The 21,063-nt window shown below is 57.2% G+C and overlaps 3 protein-coding genes across 5 annotated transcripts in view; 1 reads left to right on the forward strand and 2 right to left on the reverse strand.

Annotated features, from left to right (window-relative positions):
* Window positions 1-331: 331 nt before the first annotated feature.
* Window positions 332-5,191, reverse strand: NECAP2 (NECAP endocytosis associated 2). The gene is made up of 8 exons (XM_058855377.1): window positions 5,038-5,191; window positions 4,178-4,278; window positions 3,963-4,067; window positions 3,163-3,244; window positions 2,377-2,485; window positions 1,892-2,054; window positions 1,686-1,761; window positions 332-1,184 (listed from the first exon to the last, which is right to left on the reverse strand). The coding sequence occupies exons 1-8, from the start codon at window positions 5,133-5,135 to the stop codon at window positions 1,136-1,138; spliced, it is 783 nt and encodes a 260-aa protein (XP_058711360.1). The 5' UTR covers window positions 5,136-5,191; the 3' UTR covers window positions 332-1,135.
* A 1,095-nt stretch (window positions 5,192-6,286) lies between these two features.
* Window positions 6,287-18,282, reverse strand: SZRD1 (SUZ RNA binding domain containing 1). Of its 2 annotated transcripts, none has more exons than XM_058854988.1 (4): window positions 18,147-18,282; window positions 11,338-11,387; window positions 10,234-10,491; window positions 6,287-8,231 (listed from the first exon to the last, which is right to left on the reverse strand). In XM_058854988.1, the coding sequence occupies exons 1-4, from the start codon at window positions 18,234-18,236 to the stop codon at window positions 8,129-8,131; spliced, it is 501 nt and encodes a 166-aa protein (XP_058710971.1). In that variant the 5' UTR covers window positions 18,237-18,282; the 3' UTR covers window positions 6,287-8,128. The 2 variants fall into 2 exon arrangements, with proteins under 2 accessions (XP_058710971.1, XP_058710972.1); XM_058854989.1 differs by having other exon boundaries at window positions 10,234-10,488; window positions 18,147-18,279.
* A 2,065-nt stretch (window positions 18,283-20,347) lies between these two features.
* Window positions 20,348-21,063, forward strand: part of FBXO42 (F-box protein 42) — a 38,116-nt gene continuing 37,400 nt past the window's right edge. The window contains exon 1 of one of the 2 annotated variants that reach the window (XM_058855196.1): window positions 20,348-20,489. The gene's annotated coding sequence lies outside the window, so the exon portion shown is untranslated. The remainder of the gene's footprint in view (window positions 20,490-21,063) is intronic. The other variant, XM_058855197.1, reaches the window with a different exon arrangement.

The following is a 21,063-nucleotide window of genomic DNA, read 5'->3' on the forward strand; positions in this document are numbered from 1 at the left end:
TCTCCCCCGGAGAGCCGGGATTACCCGGGCCAGCAGCGGGCAGAGGGGATTGAGGATTTACCGTGCCTCGGATGGCTCCAGCCAGGCGGGGTCTGACTCCAATTCCATCCCCCAGCGTCCCAAAACTCCTCCTTTTCCCCTCATTTCTTCTCCAACCTTCCCCTCCCGGCGTCCTTCCCAACAGAAACCACTGCTAAGCAACAGCTTCTGTTGTGCTCCGTGTCCAATCCCATTCCCTCGGCACCACCAAGGAATGGGAATCTCAAAAACCCATCCTGGACGCTCCGAGCTCGCCCAGGGGAGGGGAAAAAAACAAAATTCCAGTCTGGCATCAAAAGCATTTTATTGTTCACTCAGAAGCGTTACATTCTCACCTGGGTTCGCTGCCAGGCCCAGGGGAAAGCTCTGAAAGCAAAATGCCCATCATCCAGTTGGAAATGGAAAGGAAAATCCAAAGGGTTGGATAAAAATAAGTGGGATTTCGTACTCAGAAAAGCTTTAATATAAATAGGTAAGAAAATATTTATTTGTTTCAAGAGGAATCTCAACCCCAGAGGTGTCCAAGAGCCCGACTCCGTTCTGTCCTTAATAAAATGTCCATGGAAAGGAGTAAAAAATCGTGTCTTCAAAATAGAGGAGGAGTAAAACCAACTTCCCAGAGTAAGAAATGAGGAATTTCAGGATGGAAAGGCCAGGATCAGGCTCCCCACATCCCAGTTAAGTGCTCAGAAATAAATCCAGGCGGTGCTTGGCGTCCTGGCAGGGAAAGGTTTGTGTGGATCCGGGAGGTGGGAGGGCTCCAGGAGGATGCTCCTCGCTCAGGGAAGGATTTATCCAGCCCAAAAGCAGGAGCAGAAGGCAGAGGAGACCCTGAGGGGACTCTGAGCTCTCCCTCCTTATCCAGGAGAGGGAAGAACCTGAGGGATTTCCCCAGAGGAGGCGGCTCCAGCTCTCCCAGGATCCAGGCCCTGCATGTGGAGCGTTTTAAGGCGTTTTAAGGCGTGTGGCTGTTTCCTTCCAGCACCAATTCCAGCATTTTGGAGCTGAGCAGGAGTCCTGAGGCTGCTTCTTTGGTCCTGAAGGAATCCCAAGGATCCCAGCACCCCCGTGGGGGAAAAGCAGATCAAGGTCAGGATCAGAACTGAACCCAGCCTGTGCTCCCCTGAGCCTGGCTGGAAGCCGACCTGGAGAGAGGGAAAAACAGGGATAAAACGGTGTTTGGAAATGTTAAAGGCATCCAGGGTGGAAAATGGGCTGCAAATGGGTCACCCAGGACCAGCCCAAAACTCTCCTGGAGCAACAGAGCAACAAGTGCCCGTGGACTGAACTGAGGGAACTGGCAGCACAGGAGCAGAGCCGTTCCCAAACCCCAAATCTGGGACTGGATGGAGCAGTGTTCCCTCCCCAGCAGGGTTCCCAAATCCCAAATCTGGGACTGGATGGAGCAGTGTTCCCTCCCCAGCAGGGTTCCCAAATCCCAAATCTGGGACTGGAGGGAGCAGTGCCCCCTCCCCAGCAGGGTTCCCAAATCTGGGACTGGATGGAGCAGTGTCCCCTCCCCAGCAGGGTTCCCAAACCCCAAATCTGGGACTGGACGGAGCAGTGCCCCCTCCCCAGCAGGGTTTGCCAGCAAAACCAAGCGGTTTTGGGGCATCCACATCCCCCCAAATCCCCCTCCTGCTCACCCCGAAGCTTTGGCAAAGTCTCCCCAGACATCAGCAGCAGGAGGAGCAGCGGGCTGAGGCCAGGACAACAGGGAGTCTGTCACAAAGTCAGGAAGAGACAAAACAGAACACCAGCAGTGATTTCCCACTCTCATTCCCGTTTTGCCCCGTTTCTGCCCGCCCTGATGGATGCAGCAGCCCCCCAGGAGCTCTGTGGGAGGGCAGACCTGTGATGGGGGTTCCTGGCAGCTGGCTGGGTGTGGAGAATGGAGCTGGCCGCTCCCCAGAGCCAGATTTTCCTCCGGGGGGTGGTGGGAGCAAGCTCAGGCCCCCAGGCCCTGCAGGACGTGGCCTGGTGCTCCCTGTCCCTCCTTCTTTTTTCTTCATGTTCTGAAAGGAGAGCAGGAGGTTTGGGTGGGATCCCATTTAAACCCAGAGCATGAAAGCCCTGGAAGGCAAATTGTTTTGATTTGGGTATAAAATCCTGCACTGCTGCAACCCCTCCCTGCTGGTGTATCCAGAGGGGTCACAGCAGGGGTGGATTTTACCCCCAGATCCCACAAGCCAGATTTTGGCAGCAGGAAAATCCCTGCAGGCAGAGTTATCCCGATGGGCTCTGCCCCGAGCCCATGCCCGGGGATTTCGGGGAGGAGCTGCTGCTTCCTGGTGCCACTCGAAGGAGAAGCTGGAATCAGCTGGGAAAGGCCCTCACAGCAATGTTGAGTTTGATGGTTTGTCCCTCCTTAAAGCCCAGATCCAGTTTGGGTCCCTGCTCCAGGTCCTGGGCCTGCCGGGCCAGCTCGCTCTGCTGCCTCACCCACCTGTGGGAATGAAATCCATGGAAAAGGAGAGCTCACAGCCTGCCCAGGCTCCCCCAGACAAATAAATCCTGCTCAGGATCATCCCCTCTGAGCTGTGAGCCGAGACCTCACCTGAGGGAGCAGCCAGGGGATGATGCCCAGAAGTGGCAGCTGGAGCCCCACAGATCCCACAGCCAGCACCACATCCATCCTTCCCCAAAACCCCAAAGCCCCAAAACCCCAAAACCCCAAACCCCTAAAATCCCAAAACCCCAAAATCCCAAAACCCCAAAACCCCAAAATCCCAAAACCCCAAAACCCCACCATTCCCAGCAGCTGGAGCAGCCTCTCAGGGCACCACGTCCATCCCTCCCCAAAATCCCAAAACCCCAAAATCCCAAAACCCCAAAACCCCAAAACCCCACCATTCCCAGCAGCTGGAGCAGCCCCTCAGGACAGCCACTCACAGCTGATACAGGAAGCAGAGGACATAAATTAGGGAATCTGGACTGGGAATTTGGGCTTGGGAAGCCCAGCTTGGGACACTGCTGATCACTGATCACTGGAGAGAGGACGAGCTGCGAGTTTCCTCCTCTTCCCACCACACCTGCCCGCCCCAGCTCCCAGTTCTCCACCACTCCTGGAGGAGAACTGCCAAAAGCGGAGCTGACAGGACACAGGGAGAGGCACAAACTCACTTGAAGTGGTCCTGGAGAGCCACGTTGAAGTCAAAGGCATCTCCTCTGTCCACAAAGCCGACCCCGATGAACGCCCGGCGGCCTGGGCAGGGAGGAGGAGTCAGGGCTGGGATGCTCCGCAGAGGAGGAGGAGGAGGAGGAGGAGGAGGAGGAGGAGGAGGGATGGGAGGATGCTCCATCCTGCACATCCCCGTGCCTGGCGCTGCCTCCAGAGGGAGCTGGGACACTGGAGACTGAGCCACGGGACCGGGGATCACAGAATCCCAGCACGGTTTAGGTTGGAAGGACTGTAAATCCCATCCCATCCCTGCCAGGGTAACACCTTCCACTGCCCCAGGCTGCTCCAAGCCCCGTCCAACCTTGGCCACTTCCAGGGATCCAGGGGCAGCCACAGCTTCTCTGGGCACCTGTGCCAGGGTCTGCCCACCCTCACAGGGAGGAATTCCTTCCCAAAATCCCATCCAGCCCTGCCCTCTGGCACTGGGAGCCATTCCCTGTGTCCTGTCCCTCCATCCCTTGTCCCCAGTCCCTCTCCAGCTCTCCTGGAGCCCCTTTAGGGACAAGAAGGCCACAATTAAGTCACCCCAGAGCCTTCCCTTCTCTAAATGCACCTCCAGCTCCAGTACAAACAGCTTTTTAATTAACTGGCAGCAGGGGGATGCTCCTGCAATGCTGAGCAGCCAAACCCAAGTGTTTTTGTTCAGAGCCGTGGGAGGGAGGCAGCTCCTCCCCACGCAGGGAATATTCCAGCACAGAAAGCAGGAGCAGCGAGGGCTCTCAGGGGGCTGTGAGGGACCCACCGTTGCCATCCTCAACGCGGATGACAAAATATCTGCTGGAGTCCGTGACACCCTCCACAGCGATCCCGGGGAACTGCTCCACGGGAGCCTGGGCGAAGAGCTCTCCTGGAAAACAGCGAGGGGTAAAACTCCACGCTGGGTAACTCCACGCTGGGTAACTCCACGCTGGGTAACTCCACGCTGGGCCCCACGGAGCCCCGTGTTTTTCTCCTCACCCGAGCTCTTGTCCTCCAGTTTGATGAAGGCCGTGCTGCCCCTGGCTGTCACTCGCAGGCGGCCGCTCCAGGCCGGCTGCTCCAGCTGCCACTCGGCGGCTCTGCGGGGCACCAAGGGCAGCGTGAGCCCCGCGGAACGGGGCAGCCACGGTGCCGCGGGGATTTGGCATAAATCGGCTCGTTTCAGCCCAAACCAGCCGCTGGAGTGGGGCGGGGAGCGGGCAGCAGCTGCGAGGGAGGTTTCGGTTCCTTTTCCGCGGAGTTTCCACAGCCCGAGTGAGGGACTGACAGGGTGGGGACCCCAAAACTCACGGGGGGATGGAGACCCTGGCGTGGGGTGGGGATGAGGGGCACAGAAACCTCCTGAGAGAACCCACGGGGGGCCGGGAGTTCCCAGACGAGGGCTGAGACACCCCATGAGGGGCAGCTCTCCATGAGGGACAGCTCTCCATGAGGGGCAGCTCTCCATGAGGGGCAGCTCTCCATGAGGGACAGCTCTCCATGAGGGACAGCTCTCCATGAGGGACAGCTCTCCATGAGGGACAGCTCTCCATGAGGGGCAGCTCTCCATGAGGGACAGCTCTCCATGAGGGACAGCTCTCCATGAGGGACAGCTCTCCATGAGGGGCAGCTCTCCATGAGGGACAGCTCTCCCACAGGGGGCTGTGATTTCCCACACGAGGGCTGAGACACCCCACGAGGGGCAGCTCTCCCACGGGAACGGCCAGACCCCAAACGCCTCCCGGGAACCCCCCCAAGCCTCATGAGGAGGGGACTCCCCACAAAGCCCACAGGAAGAGGGCGAGCCCCCCCCCAACGCTAGGAGGCGCTGACAGCTCGCGGGCGGGCGCGGGCCCCACCTGTAGCCGCGGTTGGAGGCCCGCGGCGGTACCCGGTACACGAGCACCGCCGGCTTCACGCACAGCACCGACTCGTACTCCTCCGGTGCCGCCGCCATCGCGGCCCCGCCGCCGCTCGGGCCGCAGTCTCGATGGTGCCTGGGCCTGGGCGGGGCCCGCCGGAGGCAGAGGCGCTTCCGCAGCCATGGCGCCCCCTAGCGGGCGGGAGGACCCTGCGGGAACTGGGCCGAGCCCCGGAATTCACCGCTTTTATAAATTAGTAACTTTATAAATCAGATACTGGGGTCTGTTATTTCTATTTATTTATATTAGAGTGCTATGTGTTAGAGCATTACATGTTCTATAAGATATGTATGATATGTAAAATATATGTGTGTGTGTATACATATATATGATACTGGGCTGTATCATATTATATATAATTATTATTATTATATATATGTGTGTGTATATATAAATATGACACTGTGTTGTATCATATTATATATAATTATTATATATATGTGTGTATATATATATGATACTGGGCTGTATCACATTATATATAATTATTATATATATGTGTGTGTATATATATATATATGATACTGGGCTGTATCATATTATCTATAATTATTATTATATATGTGTGTATGTATATATATATGATACTGGGCTGTATCATATTATATATAATTATTATTATATATATGTGTGTGTATATATATAAATGTGATACTGGGTTGTATAATATATTATATATATAATTATCTATATATTACAATATAGACAATATATAATAGTCTATTATTACTATATTAATGTTTCTATATTTTATATCAATACGATGTGTTTACATTATGGATACTATAAGTAAATAGTTAAAAACCATCAGAATTCCAGTAAAAAAACCCATCAGCTCCAGTGGGAGCTGCTGAGGCTTCTGGAATTGTCAGCCCAAGATTCTCCAGCACCTTCTCTGGATGTTGGGGAACACAACATCCAGGGGAGCCCAGCATGGAGCAACAAAACAATCAGATTTAATTAATTGAATTAACTGATTTGCTTGTGCTCACATCCACATTTGGGATCCACATCTCCCCTTCCTCCTCAGACCTCTCAAGCACTCTCAAAACGGGTTAAAATCCCCTGATATTGGTTAAAACCAGCACAACTATGGGCAAAAGCTCCCAGATTTTACCTTCCTGGTGGATTTTTACACCCCTGCCACCACAAATGGGGATAAAAGGAGAGAGCCGGAACGCCGTGAAAAGTTTAAAGACATTTATTTAAAATACAATTTATAAAACGTTTTCTTTCCAGCGCACGTGGTTTTTTTTTTTGTTTTTTGGGGAGGGGGACGGGTTGGAAACACGCGGTTTCATCCTCCCCCTCCTCGGGATGAAGGCGCTTCCCACAGGAACACCGCCGAGCCCTGCCCGCGGGCGGGATGTGTCCTGGCACCGGGACACGGCCGGGAGAAGGAGATTTTCCAGTGCTGGAAAAGGGGATTTCGGTGCTGGACGTGGAGGAGGCAGAGCCATGTGGCCACACCAGAAATCCCGTGGATTTTGGGGAGGTTTTTTGGCTATTCGATGCTAGTTGTAGGAATAATTAAGGAAAGGCGCAGTGACTACGGTTATTGCTGACGTCCTTCTCCCTCCCGCTCCCTCCCGGAGCTCATCCCGGCCCCCGGGCTCAGGGGGTGGATGAGACCCCCCAAAAGCCCCAGGGGGAATCCCTGGGGAATCGCAGCCCACCCCAAAGCAGCTGTGAGGAGCTCAGGAAGGTTCAGGCGGATCTCTTGGATACTCAGGTAGTTTCTGTTCTCCCGTTTCTGTGGGATTTCAGCCGCGTTTCCACACGGGGCTTTCCGTGCACAGCAAGATTGGCTCGTTCCCCCTTGAAGAATCCGGCAGGAACCAGCAGGAATTCCAGGTTCTGGCGCCTCCAGGAAGAGCATTTAGTGTTCATCCAATCCCTTGATATCGAGTGATCCTGGGCTCCGTCCCTGGGGAGCAGCAGCCTCTCCCCGTCCTCTTCCCGGGAGCCGGGGCAGGACCATCCCTTCCCCGAGGCCTCGCTGCCTCCCGGGACACCGAGGGATCGTCCAGGCTCTCTCCAAGGCTGCTCTGCTTCCCGGTTCTGCCGTTCCAGGAGAGCTCGTGCTGTCCATGCGCCGCGGGGGCCGGGCCCTCGGGATATCCCACTGCCCGGTGGCACGGCTGGAGCGGCGCCGGAGCCTCTCCTCCTCCTCCTCCTCCTCCTCCTCCTCCTCCTCCTCCTCCTCACATCTCCCAATTCTTCACTGCCCAGCCCTCCGTGGCAGGACAGCAGGCATTTTCACAGGGTCCCTCTGCATTCCCTCCTCCCCATGTACAAGAGAACCCAAAAAGGATGGATTTTAAGCTTTTCCTCAAAGCCAGCAGGGAATCGGAGCCGAGCTTTAACAGGAGCGAGATGTGAACTGGGTCCAATTCCGAGGTGCCTGGGGGGATCCAGGAGTTCTCTTCCATGGCAGTGGAAATGGAGAAGGAGAGCGTGAGCCTGTCCTCCCCAAGCCATCACATTCATGGAAATCCATTGGAATTCCCTCCGGAACACTCAGCTACCTCTCTGGATTCAAACAAACGGCTCAAACCCTTCCCATGCACTCTGCCCATCCAAGATACAGAAAACAAACAGAAAACCAAATGAAAGAACCTAAAATCCTTGCAAACAGAACTCATTCTGGAAGTGATGAGGACAACATGCGTGGCTGGGGAGGCTTCCCATCTTATTTTTTTTTTTTTTTTTTCTCTCTTTTTTTTTTTTTTTATCCTTAAATGCCAGGTTTGGAGTACAACAAACGTTATTGCTGGCGCTCGCTCCGACCCGAGCGGGACACACACGACTCCCTGCGCCCGGCCAGCTCCGGCACGGCCCCTGCGGCCCCCCGGGACAGCCCTGCCGGGATCGCCGCTCACAGTGGGTGCAGAGGGGAGCTCACAGTGCGTGGGGCTCAAGGTCACAGTGGGCAGAGCAAAAAAAAAAGGGTCACAGTGCAAATCAGCCCGGGACGTGCCCTGGCCCGGGTCCGTGTGTCCGTGCCGGCGGAACGGCGCCTCCGCCTCTATCTGCGCTGCTTGAAGCCCTGCGAGCCATCGGGGCCCAGCGGCTGCCGGATCACGTTGTTGGGCTGCCTGGTGTCCTCAGGCTGCGAGATCCGCGGGGGTCTGTGGGGAGAGGGGCATGGTTGGGACTGTGGGGACACAGCTGGGGCTTGTGGGAGAGAGGGGACACAGCTGGGCTTGTGGGGACACAGCTGGGGCTATGGGGACACAGCTGGGACTGTGGGGACACAGCTGGGCTTGTGGGGACACAGTTGGAGCTGTGGGGACACAGCTGGGGCTATGGGGACACTGCTGGGGCTGTGGGGACACAGCTGGGGCTTGTGGGAGAGAGGGGACACAGCTGGGCTTGTGGGGACACAGCTGGGGCTATGGGGACACAGCCAGGAGTGTGGGGATACAGCCAAACCTGTGGGGACACAGCTGGGCCTGTGGGGACACAGCTGGGGCTGTGGGGACACAGCCGGGACTGTGGGGACACAGCCGGGACTGTGGGGACACTGCTGGGGCTGTGGGGACACAGCTGGGACTGTGGGGACACAGCTGGGGCTGTGGGGACACAGCTGGGACTGCAGGGACACAGCTGGGGCTGTGGGGACACAGCTGGGGCTGTGGGGACACAGCTGGGGCTGTGGGGACACAGCCAAACCTGTGGGGACACAGCTGGAACTGTGGGGACACAGCTGGGGCTTGTGGGAGAGAGGGGACACAGCTGGGCTTGTGGGGACACAGCTGGGACTGCAGGGACACAGCTGGGACTGCAGGGACACAGCTGGGGCTGCAGGGACACAGCTGGGCTTGTGGGGACACAGCTGGGACTGCGGGGACACAGCTGGGGCTGCAGGGACACTGCTGGAACTGCGGGGACACAGTTGGGCTTGTGGGGACACAGCTGGGACTGTGGGGACACAGCTGGGGCTGTGGGGACACAGCTGGGACTGCAGGGACACAGCTGGGGCTGTGGGGACACTGCTGGGGCTGTGGGGACACTGCTGGGACTGCGGGGACACTGCTGGGGCTGTGGGGACACAGCCAAACCTGTGGGGACACAGCTGGGACTGCAGGGACACAGGGAGCAGGGCTGGGACACGAGGAGCAGGTCAGGGACACGAGGAGCAGGTCAGGGACACGGGGAGCAGGTCAGGGACACGGGGAGCAGGTCAGGGACACGGGGAGCAGGTCAGGGACATGGGGAGCAGGTCAGGGACACAGGGAGCAGGTCAGGGACACGAGGAGCAGGTCAGGGACATGGGGAGCAGGGCTGGGACACGAGGAGCAGGTCAGGGACACAGGGAGCAGGTCAGGGACACAGGGAGCAGGTCAGGGACACGAGGAGCAGGTCAGGGACACGGGGAGCAGGTCAGGGACACGGGGAGCAGGTCAGGGACACAAGGAGCAGGTCAGGGACATGGGGAGCAGGTCAGGGACACGGGGAGCAGGTCAGGGACATGAGGAGCAAGGGAGGGAATGAGGTGTACAATTCCCAGTGCCTCCAGGAAGCCCCCGCACCCCAGGAATGCTGTGGCGTGCTCTGGGATCCCCAGCACAGGAGGAGGGACAGGGAACAAGCCCAAAGGAGCCTGCTGGGGTGATGAGGGGGATGGAGCAGCTCTGCTGGGAGCTCAGGCTGAGGGGACTGGGATTGTTCAGCCTGCAACAGAGAACCCCTGGGGTGACCCAACTGTGACCTGAAGGGACCAGCAGGAAAGACAGAGGGACTCTGGACAAGAGGCCAAGGGGGAATAAATTCCCACTGCCAGAGGGCAGGAATGGACTGGGTGCTGGGAAGGAATTCTCCTCCCTGTGAGGGCCTGGCACAGGTCACCCAGAGAAGCCTGGATCCCTGGAAGTGTCCCAAAGGCACACGGATGTGGCACCTGGGGACACGTTCAGTGGCAAACACAGCAGTGCCAGTCAATGGCTGGACTCTGTGATCCCAGAGGACTTTTCCAGCCTCAATGATTCCAGGATTTATGGCACTTCCCCTCTCTCCCACGTGGCTGAGGCTCCAACAGAGCCCTCCTCTCTCTCTGCACTCCCCAAGGAGCCCCTCCATCCCCAGCAGCGCCAGGCAGGAATCCCCCAGGAGCCAGGGGGCTGCTCTCACCTGTCCAGGATGGGCTTCTCCTGCTCCTCCTCGGGGCTGGCGCTGCCCAGGATGCGTTTCCTGGCCTCGGCGTACTCGGCCTCGCGCTGTGCCAGCGATTTGACGGGGAAGGCGGGGCGGCTGGCCGAGTTGGGGTTGCTGAGGACGCCGTTGCTCGTGGGACGCTTGAGGATGCGGATCTGGGGCGGGGGCCCCGCGGGAAGGCTGTCGTCCTGGATCACAATCGGCACTTTGGGAGGAGATTTGGACTTTCTGCTGCTGGGAACAAAAACATGGGGTTGGTGCTTGTTTTCCATGGGGGAATTCTGCCCGGTGTGTGAATTCCTCATGCTCACAGGGTGTTCCTGTGATTAAGGAATAATTAAAGACCTCGTCATAGCTGTAACTCTAAACTACAGCAGGATGGAAAATCAGTCCCTGCTATGTCTGACACCATTAAACTCTACTGAAGGAAAGGGAACAGACATTCTTTTAGTTTTAATTTTAGCATTTCTAGTTGAAGATGTTGGGAAAGCACCTTGATTACACTCCCTGCAAGGATTTCAAGGGCTCCTCTCAGCAGGACAGCCATCCTGCCATTTCACTGCTCGGAGCCAGCCTCGGCCCCAGCTCAGCATCTGAATGTTTTATAGTCCCTTTTCTGCGTGGAACTCCCAGAGGACAAACCCCATGACTCTCTAATAACCAAAGAGGGGAAAAAAAACCCAACAACAAAGGACTTGTCAGCAGTGATTAAAAACATCTCTAGCAGGAGAAAATAACACCCCCCTTGCCTAGACCCAAAGGAAGCAGGAAAAGAAATTCTCCCTGATGCAAGACACAGCGAGTCAGCCCAGAGGCAGGAGCTGGCATTACCTGAGTGACCCATTCCAGTGAAAATTGTCTCTTTCTGGCAGCACCTGCCCCGGGCTGCAGCTGCACCCAGCCTGGAGGAGCTCTCAGCAGCTTTCTGCTGCCTTGCCACGGCTCCCAAGGGACACCTAGTGGCATGGAGACAGCGATTCCCGATTTCCCAACTCCAACCCTGCTCTGTTCCAAGCTGTTTCCCCACTGTTCCCACTCCCCGGGCTGTCCAACAGCACCTCAGGAAAATCAGGATTTTACCTTTCCTTCTGTGTGATCTTCAGCTTCTTTTCCAACCGTCTGTCTATTTCCTTGAAAAGAAGGAGAGAGAAGTAAAAAACATAAAGTTTTTAATAAAATGAAGACCAATCTCAGCTTGGAGGTCGGAGTTTGAGCCTGTCTGGGCGCACATTTAATTCCACTCTCCCAAACACTGATCTGTAAAGGGGGAAGTGTGATTCCACCTGAGGATGACTTGGGAATCAAGAGGCAGGGAAAAGCAAAGCCCCAGTGGATAAGCCACGAGAAAAGCAAAACCAGCACGAGTGTTTGGTGAGCATACACCCAGAGCAAGGCGTGGGGCGCTCATTTTAATCCCTTCAGCTGGCAAAACACCACCTCTGAGGGTGAAACCCCACGGGATGGCCCAGCAAGGCATTCCTGGATCCAGCTGGGGACCAGGCAAACCTGCGGGGCACAGGAGCAGCGGCTGGGGCGATCCTCAGGCGCCATTCCAGGGATCCACCAGCTCGATATTCCCGGGGGGAGCCGAGCCCACGGGCAGGGCTGGCTGGCAGGGCCACATTCCTGCCTGGAGAAATCCCTGCCCTGCCCCACACGCAGGCTGGGAGCCTCCCTGTGCCGCTCCACACGCTGCTGCCGCGGCACCCAGCGCACAGGGACGCCTTCATCGCTGACAAAGCCGGGATTTGAGCGTTGTCAGCCTCTGCCCCAGGCTGGGATCCACCTCAGCAAAGTGATGCAACCGGAGCGGTTACGCAGAGAAACTCGGCTGAGGAGAACCAAGGCAGGTTTCAACCCTCCTGCAGCTGACCTGCCACAACCCCAGCGGGATTTTTAGATCCCACCAGGATTTTTAGATCCTCTCCGAAACAGCTTTTTGTGTTTGATTTAATCATCAAGGAAGAGGGGGGAACGCTACCTGAGAGTGTCCTAGTTTAGCCAGCTGATAACTGGCACCACAAAAAGAAATTCCAAATTTCTGGCAGGAGGCAGCTGCTCTGCTTTGAGGCCTGGCTGCTTCCCCATGCTTTCCATGGGTTTTTTTCCCATGTTTTCCATGAGGAAACAGAGCAGGCACAGCTCAGGAAGGGAATGGGTTTGGATAGAAATTCCCTGCCCCTGTGAGCAGGGAAGGAGCACAAGTCACTACAAGATGCCAAACCACAGTGCTGGATGTTGGTCATGCAGCCTCCACCTAGAAGGGAATAAATCATTTCAGGAAGATAAAAGGTGGGTGGGAGGTTGAGTTTCCTGCCCAGCCCTGTCCTGGGAGGTAACAAAACCAGGCAGAGCTTCACAAGGCAGGTCTCAGCCAGAGCCTCCCGGGGAGGGCAAACACCTGCAGCTTCCTTCCTCTTCAAGGGGCCTGGGAAGGAGTCCAGTGCTGCTCAGGAGGGAGGAAAATGTGTCTGAGCTGCCTCCTGCCCTCTGAGAGAGGCACGGGAACAGGAGGACAGACAGTGAGGATGGAGATGCCGTGGAGCAGCTGCTGGCAAACAATGGAAGCCCAGCTCAGGGGAAGGGGTTGGCTCCTGGCTGAGCCAGCTCAGGTGACATCGTGGTCTTTCTTGAAAGCATTTTCAGTTTTGCCAGCCCCTGCCTGTGCCCACAGCAGGCTGGCACGAGGAGCAAAGCCAGGAGCAGCTAAAACATTCCCTAAATTCCAGCCTCAGCAGCTGATGGAAGCACTGTGCTCTCTGCAGAACATCCTCCACATGCAGGGATCTTGGCAGAATAACATAAACCAACCCCTCCCACCCATCCCAACAACTGCCAGTCCTGCAGCATCCACGGAATTCCTGCTGAGGGGATTCCAGCTGCCTCCAGACATCCACTGGACTTCTGGGTAGAAAAAGTCTCCTTTTGTGTTTAAATAGATGGCCAAAAGCAGCTCCCCACCTCACACAGCACTCGGGGTGTCAGAAATTGTGTTCTCTTTCAAACACAGGGACTGACGCTGCATTTTCCAGGAAGCTCAGTGTTTATTACTCGGATGTTTGGAATTGTAGGAATGGAGGGTTCGAACACCACGTGCAGGCACAGCCCCAGCCTTGAGCAGCCTCACAGCTCGTGACAGGGATCACTCCACCAATTTAAAAGCAGAACCACCTTGGCACTGCTCATTTTTAATTAAAATCAAATCCCTGCTGCCGCTCTGCACTGATCCAGCCGTCTGCTGATGTCATTCCCTCTCCTCTGCTGTGTCACGCTGTCACCGGCTGGGGAAGGAGATAAAATTAGGAACTGACTTGGAGGGCAAGTGCCAGAGGCACTACAAGCACCACAGGCATGAGGTGTCTGCAGAGGCAGCTGGATTTGGCATCCTGTGACCTGGACAGGTCACTGTGGACAAACCCCAGCCATCCATCACCTGAGGGGCTCTTCCAGCTCCCCCTCCCCTGACAAACCCATCTGTATCTCCAAAAACAAAACCTGGGTCACATCCCTGCACAAAACCCCCTCCCCAAAGATTAGCAAGGAATGTCACCCACCTATTTTTAGGGCTATTATTTGTGGATGCCAAACAGCACCCAAACAAACAGCCTGAAGGAGACTCTGTTCTCTGACATTTAGGCTGCGTTTGTGGACAAGGACGTCATGGAAACTGAGCTCCAGCCCCAGCACCGCCATCCTTCCTACCCCTACCCTGAAGGAAACAGGATCCATAACCCACCCCTGAATGCAGACACCAAGGGGCTGCTCAGATCCCACATTCCTGTGGCCTGGCACCCTAAAAGCTACCCTAAAAGCCAGCCCAGCCACAAAGCTGCTACCTTGGGGGTGTTCCTGGTGAGCTGGAGACCCTCAGCACCCCAGGAACGCGTCCTTCAGGGAGGGGAGGCCCTGCAGAGCCCCCATGGGATGGAGGCACATTGCCAAGCAAAACCAGAATATTGCAAAGGTTTGCCCAGAATCTTTTGGGTGTGGGAAGTCCAAATCCATCCTGGGCTGATCCCAGCAGGATGGCAGCAGGAGAGGGGGGGATCCTGCCCCTCTGCCCTGCCCAGGTGAGACCCCACCTGCAGAGCTGCCCCAGCCCCAGGCGCCCAGAGAAGCTGTGGCTGCTCCTGGATCCCTGGAAGTGCCCAAGGCCAGGCTGGACAGGGCTGGGAGAAACCTGGGATAATGGAAAGTGTCCCTGCCCCTGGCAGGACGTGGAATGAGCTTCAAGATCCCTCCAACCCAAACCATTCTGGGATTCTGTGACCCTCCCAGCCCTGACACCAAAACCCAGTTTTCCTTGTGGACACAGCTCCTGCACACCCCAAGCTCGTTACTGTCACCACAGCAGTCATTAGCAGAGGGAGGTCACAGCGTCACACTCCAAAACATTTCCCTTCTGACTCTGCTGGACTTCACTCCCATTCAGCAACTCCCAGTGACAGGAGCTGAAACCCTCAGATCTGGTGACCTGGAGCCTTTGCTGGCAGGTGACACCCACCTGAGCCTCACAGGTTCATTGAGGTGACAGACAGGTGCCACCTCAGGTGACCTGTGCTCCCTGAGCGCTGTGACACAACCCCCAGGCAGGGACAAAGTCCATGGCCAGCCTTTGGCTGCTCCCATCCTCCTGGAGTGGCCCAACTGGGGCATGGGGCAGGTTCTCCCTTCCTGGGGGGACTGCTGAGGCACAGCTGGGAATCTGCAGACTCCAGGGGCAAAAAGACACACAAGGAGATTAATTCCATGATTTTTTTAACCTGTTTTGGATTGCCAGAGTAATGTTTGAGCTGCAGGGACCCACAGGGATCAGAGTCCAGCCCCTGGCCCTGCACAGACACCCCAACAATGCCACCCTGTCCAAACCCTGCTGGAGCTCTGGCAGCCTCGGGGCCGTGCCCATTCCCTGGGGAGCCTGGGCAGTGCCAGCACCTCTGGGGGAAGAGCCTTTCCTGATCTCCATCCTAAACCCCCTGGCACAGCTCCAGCCCTTCCCTCAGGGCAGAGAACAGAGCTGTCTCTCCCCTTGGGATGAAGCTGAAAGAGATTCTGACCTGAAATCAACTCTTAAGGCTCTGACACACTCCCATTTTAGCTGGCAAAGGAATAACCAATGAGTCCATCTATCAAGCACCGATTCCAAGCCGAGGATCACCCGTGACCATGGACACACTCCAGTTCTGGAGCCCAGCTTCCCACCTAACCTTTAATTACTGCTTTAACCAGGTAAACAGACCTGAGTGTCACCAACTGACCTCTCATTTGCGCTTTCCAGCTGGGCCACACAACAGAAAAACAAACCAGGAATGAAGGCCCATGTGTGCATTCTGCCCCAGACTGGCCTTTGAAGCCCTTACTCCAAACTCAGACAGCTCACACGTTCCACACCCTGTTTTTCCATCCCTAATCCCAGACAAGCAAAAGCTCCCCATCCCACAGACACTGCAGGGTTCTAATGAGACACCAGGGAGGTGACAGGGGTCCAGAGCCCCCAGAGAGCTCTGCTGCACCCTGTGGCCCTGGGATTCCTGGGAGAGGGGACACTGCCAGAACAGAGGACACCATGGCAGTCACTCAGGGGTGCCACATTCCCAAGGAGCTGCTCCGTTTTTGGGGCAATTCTGATGGCACAAAACAAAGAGGAAACAGAGGCCGTGTTAAACACCTACACAAGCACTGGAGGATTTGTTTTACAGCTCCTTGGGTGACCAAACCCAAGCAGATGTGTCAGGTTTTTTTGGGGGTTTTCTTCAACCTAATGAGATTTTCCTGGTGCCTGATTTGGGAGAGCTGCAACAGAGAAATGAAATGGATTTTAATTACAAGGCTGTGGAATCTCTGCTCAGCCCAGAGCTGCCTCTTGCTGACAAACCATCCTTAAGGCCTTGAGCAGAAGTTTTCACCCTCACCAGAAACTACAAACAAAAATCCCCAGAACTAAAAATCTGGTGTATTTGCTTTCCCAAGGAGCACCCTGTGGGAGGAATACTGAACAGGTACATGCTGGGACACAGGCAACGTGTCCTGCCTGCTGTAGCTGTGACTTTGGGGCACTGGAATGTCCCCAGCTGCACCAGAATCCATCAGGACCACAGGAACGACGGGACAAGAGGAGGCTGGGCTCTCCTGTGCTGTATCCTGCTCAGCATCCCACTTCCTGCAGGCACCACCAGCAGCCCCAGGGCTCCTTCCTGCCAGGCATGGAGTGAAATCCCCCACTCCTGCCCCCTCTCCCACCCTGCACAGCCAGCTCACTTCCCACACTGCTCCCACAGGCATCCAGAGCCCAACAACTGCAACAGCAGCTGCTCCTCCTGCCAGGCCTACAGGGAGAGGCTGAGGGAGCTGGGAAGGGGCTCAAGCCTGGAGCAAAGGAGGCTCAGGGGGAATTTCTGACTCTGCACAACTCCCTGCCAGGAGGGGACAGCCGGGGGATTTGGGATCTGCTCCCAAGGGACAGGAGGAGAGGGAATGGCCTCAGGCTGGGCCAGGGGAGGCTCAGGGTGGATATCAGAGGAATTTCCCCATGGAAAGGGAGCTCAGGCCTTGGCAGGGGCTGCCCAGGGAGGTTTGGAGTGCCCATCCCTGGAGGTGTCCAAGGAAGGGCTGGAGGTGGCACAAGGTGGGCACTGAGCACTCGATGATCCTGGAGGGCTTTTCCAATCAATTCTGTGATTTCCCAGGGAATCTCCCTGCTCACCAGCACAAGCACTACCGAGGTTATGAGCACGAATTCCCAGCAGTTTGGACTGGAAAAGAGCATGAGAAAAGGTAAGTGACAGAGACGTTTCCTTCTAAGGAAAAGCACCTGAGAGGTACCAGCAGGAAGGACAAACTGGGACGATGCTCCACAGCAGGATGGAGCAACAGAACCATTTTAAACCATTACTCAAGGCCACAGTCATCAGGTCCCGAGGCTCCAGCCGTGTCCCTTCATGGAGCTGTTTCAGAGTGCTGGAATTAACTCCGCCGCCGGGCACAGCCCCCGGCTCCGCTGCCAGCCTGGCACTGGCCCCTCTCGGGCATTGAGTTACACGGCTCTGTTTTGCTCCCCTGGCTCTGGCCAGGTGTAACCCAATCCCTCGCCCACAGTCCCGTTCAGAATCCTCAGCGAGGCCCTGTCCGGAGCTCCTCCTGCCCTCTGATCCTCAAGGAGCCCGAGGATCTCATTAAAAGCGGAGTTTGCCTGGCGGAGTTTCCTTTCCCTGCGAACACCCCGCAGAGCACCCGCCCACACTCCTGCTAAAACAGTCGCTGTATTTGCAAGCACAGCACACACAAATCCTCGGGGTCTCTCAGCGTGACAGACGCGATGCCAATTCCAGCTCCTGCGCCGCTCTCAGAGCGGGGACCCAGCCCGGACTCTCCCCGTTCTGCCCGAGCACGCTCCGATCAAGGGGGAAAAGGCGTTCGGGTGCTCGGCCGCAGCCCCGCTGTGTCCCCAGAGCCCCGCAGGGATCACCACCACGCTGGGCACGCACATTTTGGCTCTGCTCGCCTCCCTCCCCCTCCTGCTTCACCCCCCCGGGCACCGGAGCCTTGTGCGGGGCGGGGCTGGGCCGCGACCCCGCTGAGCCCCCGCTGCCGCAGCCCTGCCGAGCCCAGCTGCGGTTCGCACACCGAGGAGCACACGGAGAACGGCCAGGGAGCCGCTCCAAGTGAGGGACCCGATGTGGGACCAAAGAACGGGCGAGCAGCGGGGCTGGGGGCGGCCCGCAGTCTCCCCACGCCGAGCGAGGCCGCGGTCCCTTTAAGAGGCCTAGCAGCGCCGCGGGGCGGCCGCGCCGCCGGACGCGTCCCGCCGCCTCCTCAGGCAGCGCCGCGCCCCCGCCCGCGCCCCCCGGGCGCCCCCAGCCAGCCGCGCGGCCCTGCGCCGCCGCCCTCACCCCGCTGTCGGCCGCCTCCTCCCAGCTCTCCGCGACCTCCTCATCTTCCATTTTAATTCCCGTCCGCCGCCGGGCCCGCGCCCCGCGCATGCGCGCGCCGCCCGCCGGCCCGCGCCCGGCAACGCACGCGCAGCGCGCGGAAAGGGCGGGAAGCGGCGACGGGGCCGCGGCGCCCCCTGGCGGCCCGGAGGACCAGGCTCAGGGCAGGTGTTTCGGTGTTGAGGCGTTTCACTTAAATTTTAAGCTGTTTTCCCTTAGTTTGGGCGTGTTTTCATTTTGACGTCTTTGCCTTCAATTGTTGTGTGTTTTCCCACAGTTTGGAGGAGTTTTCCCTTAATTTTGAGGTGTTTTTCCTTGGTTTTGGGGTGTTTTCTCTTAATTTTGGAGTATTTTTGTTTGTTTGTTTTTCTATAGTTTTGTTTTCCCTTGATTTTGGTGTCTCTTCTCTTAGTTTTAGGTTGTTTTCTCTTAATTTTGAGGCGTCTTCCCCCAGTTTTGGGTTACTGGACAAATCTCTTCCCAAATTTAGGCGATTTCAGCCACCAATCCAACCTCTGGTCCCTCCTGCAGAAATCCAGGTGTCAATCCTCCAATTTCTGCCTCTTCATTGAAGCCCAAAGCTGCTCTTACAGAGCACAAGGATAAGCTCCAGCCTTCAGAAACATCAAAAATCCCCCAAGACCCCGTAATTTCTTAAACCTTTCTCATTTATATCCAAGATACTCACCACTCCAATGCTCTCCTTTGAGCTCCGAGCCATACAGAGGTTTTTGGGTGGGATTAACATTTCCTCTTCCCTGCTCAAAAATTAACTGCCCCTTCAGCATCCTAATAAAACCCAAATTTTCACACAGGGAGTTATAGAACCTGCCCTTAAATCCTTAACTTTTCCCCCAAATTCCCACCCAAGAGCCAGAGTTTGCCGGCAGATGGCGACTGTACTCCTAAAAAAATATCACAATAAACCTCCAGCTAAAATAATTCCCGATCCCTGGGGTCTGCCCTGACCCTGAGTCTCCCACTCCTCTGCTAAGCCCAAAATCTGGGCAGGAAACCCCCGGACACCCCTCCAGGTGGATTTTGGGGGGCTGTTTATCCAAGGTGGAAATGTTGGAGGGGATCTGGGGGTTGTGCAGTGCTCCCGGAGCATTAAATCCTTGGATTTCAGCTCTTTTGGCAGCTCAGTGGGGTGAGAGATGGCGTTTCCCCTCTTTGGGAATGCTGCCCATGGAGGAAAACTTGAAGCAGCCTGGGGCTGTTTGTGCCCATCCTCTGGGATTTTTCCAGAAGGTAACAGGAACCGAGTTTGTGCCCGGCATGGTTGGCTCGATCCCTTCCAGCGGCGTTCTCTTGGACGTTTCCTTCCATCCTGCTGTAAGAAATCCCCTTCCCAGCCAAGTTTGACCCCGAGCATCCCAAAAATCTCGGTGGGATCCATTGGGACCGCAGCACTGATGGCTGTGTCACAACCCAAGAGTTCTCACCTGCTGGAGGACAAACCCCACGGCTCCCCCCAGGTTACCCCAGCCCTCCACAAAGCACCTGGGACACATCCCGTGGCTTCTCCCCGGCAATCCAGGCTCTCCGTGAGGCTTCTGGAGCATCTCCTCAGTCAGGGCACGGCCCCGGGAGGCTGAGCAGGCTCCTCCATGCGGGATGTGGCTCTGTGGGAAGGGTGGCAGTGATGATATTTATTCAACGCGTATATGAGAATAATGTCCCCACACAACCCGCCAGCCAAAGCACAGCCCCGCACAGGGATGCTGCCCCATGGAATGGGCTCCACTCCCTCTTTTCCTCACCTCCATGGGAAGAGAGGCACCACAGCCCTCCAGGAACGGGTCACACCCCACCTTCCTGCTGAGCCCTCACAGGCTCCAGCTCCCTGAGGGACACGCAGGGACATGGCGGGGCTGCAGCAGGTGCTGAGGGGCACCCCTGCAGGCAGAGCGGGTCCCCGTGCCCCAGCCGTGCCCCCGGGGGCTGTGGATGAGGGAGGGAAACCAGGAGGGAGCGGGACAAGGAACGGGACCCGCCCTGGCACCTTCCCCTCAGCGCCGACCTCCCCAACATGGCGGCGGCGGCACCGAGAAATGGCGGCCACGGCGCGAGGGCTTGACCTTCCCATCATGGCGGCAGCAGAACCCCGCCCATCCCAGCATCACGTGATGGCGGGAGCGGCCCCCGCGCCTGCGCAGTGCGCGGCCGGCGCGGCCGGGGCAGCGGCGGGAGGGCGGGGAGGGAAGATGGCGGCGCCGGTCGGAGCCGTCACCTGGGCGACGCAGCGGCCCCGCCGCCCGCAGCCCTGAGGGCCCGGCCCGGCCCGGCTCGGCCCGGCGGCAGGTGAGAGCGACCCCGCCGTGCGGCTTCCCCGGGCGGGGCCCTTCCCCGGGGAGCGGAGCGGCGGGACGGGCCCCTCGGGGCGGGACAGGCCTGCTGTGGAGGGGGCCACATTTGAGGGTGGAGGCTGAGGGGAGCCCCTGGCCCAGCTCCTCCCAGCGCTTTGGGGGTCGCTGCGGAGGGCACAGGGGTGTAAAGGGGTTGTAGCCCTTTCTGGGCGGGGGGAAGCCCCTTCCCAGCTCCGGGGTGCGAGGGGAAGGCGGCACCGGGGGCTCCCTCAGGAGGAAGCAAAGCCTGTCCCTCTGAAAGCTTTGTTTCCCCTAAAAAAGCCGTGTTTCCTTTCCAAAGAGCCAAGCTTCCCCCCCCCCGAAAACACTGTTTCTTCCCCCCCCAAAAAAAATCCATGTTTCCCCGCAAAAAAGACATTTCCCCAAAAACCTCGTGTTTCCCCGGAAAAGCCATGTGTTCTCCCTAAAAGCCATGTTTCCCCAGAAAACCTCGTGTTTCCCCCAAAAAGCCATCCTTCTCTCCTAAGATCTCTGTTTTCCTCCCTAAAAGCCCCAAAATTGCCATGTTT

Source organism: Poecile atricapillus, chromosome 22 (genome assembly GCF_030490865.1).
Source record: "Poecile atricapillus isolate bPoeAtr1 chromosome 22, bPoeAtr1.hap1, whole genome shotgun sequence".
NCBI classification, from domain to species: Eukaryota; Metazoa; Chordata; class Aves; order Passeriformes; family Paridae; genus Poecile; species Poecile atricapillus.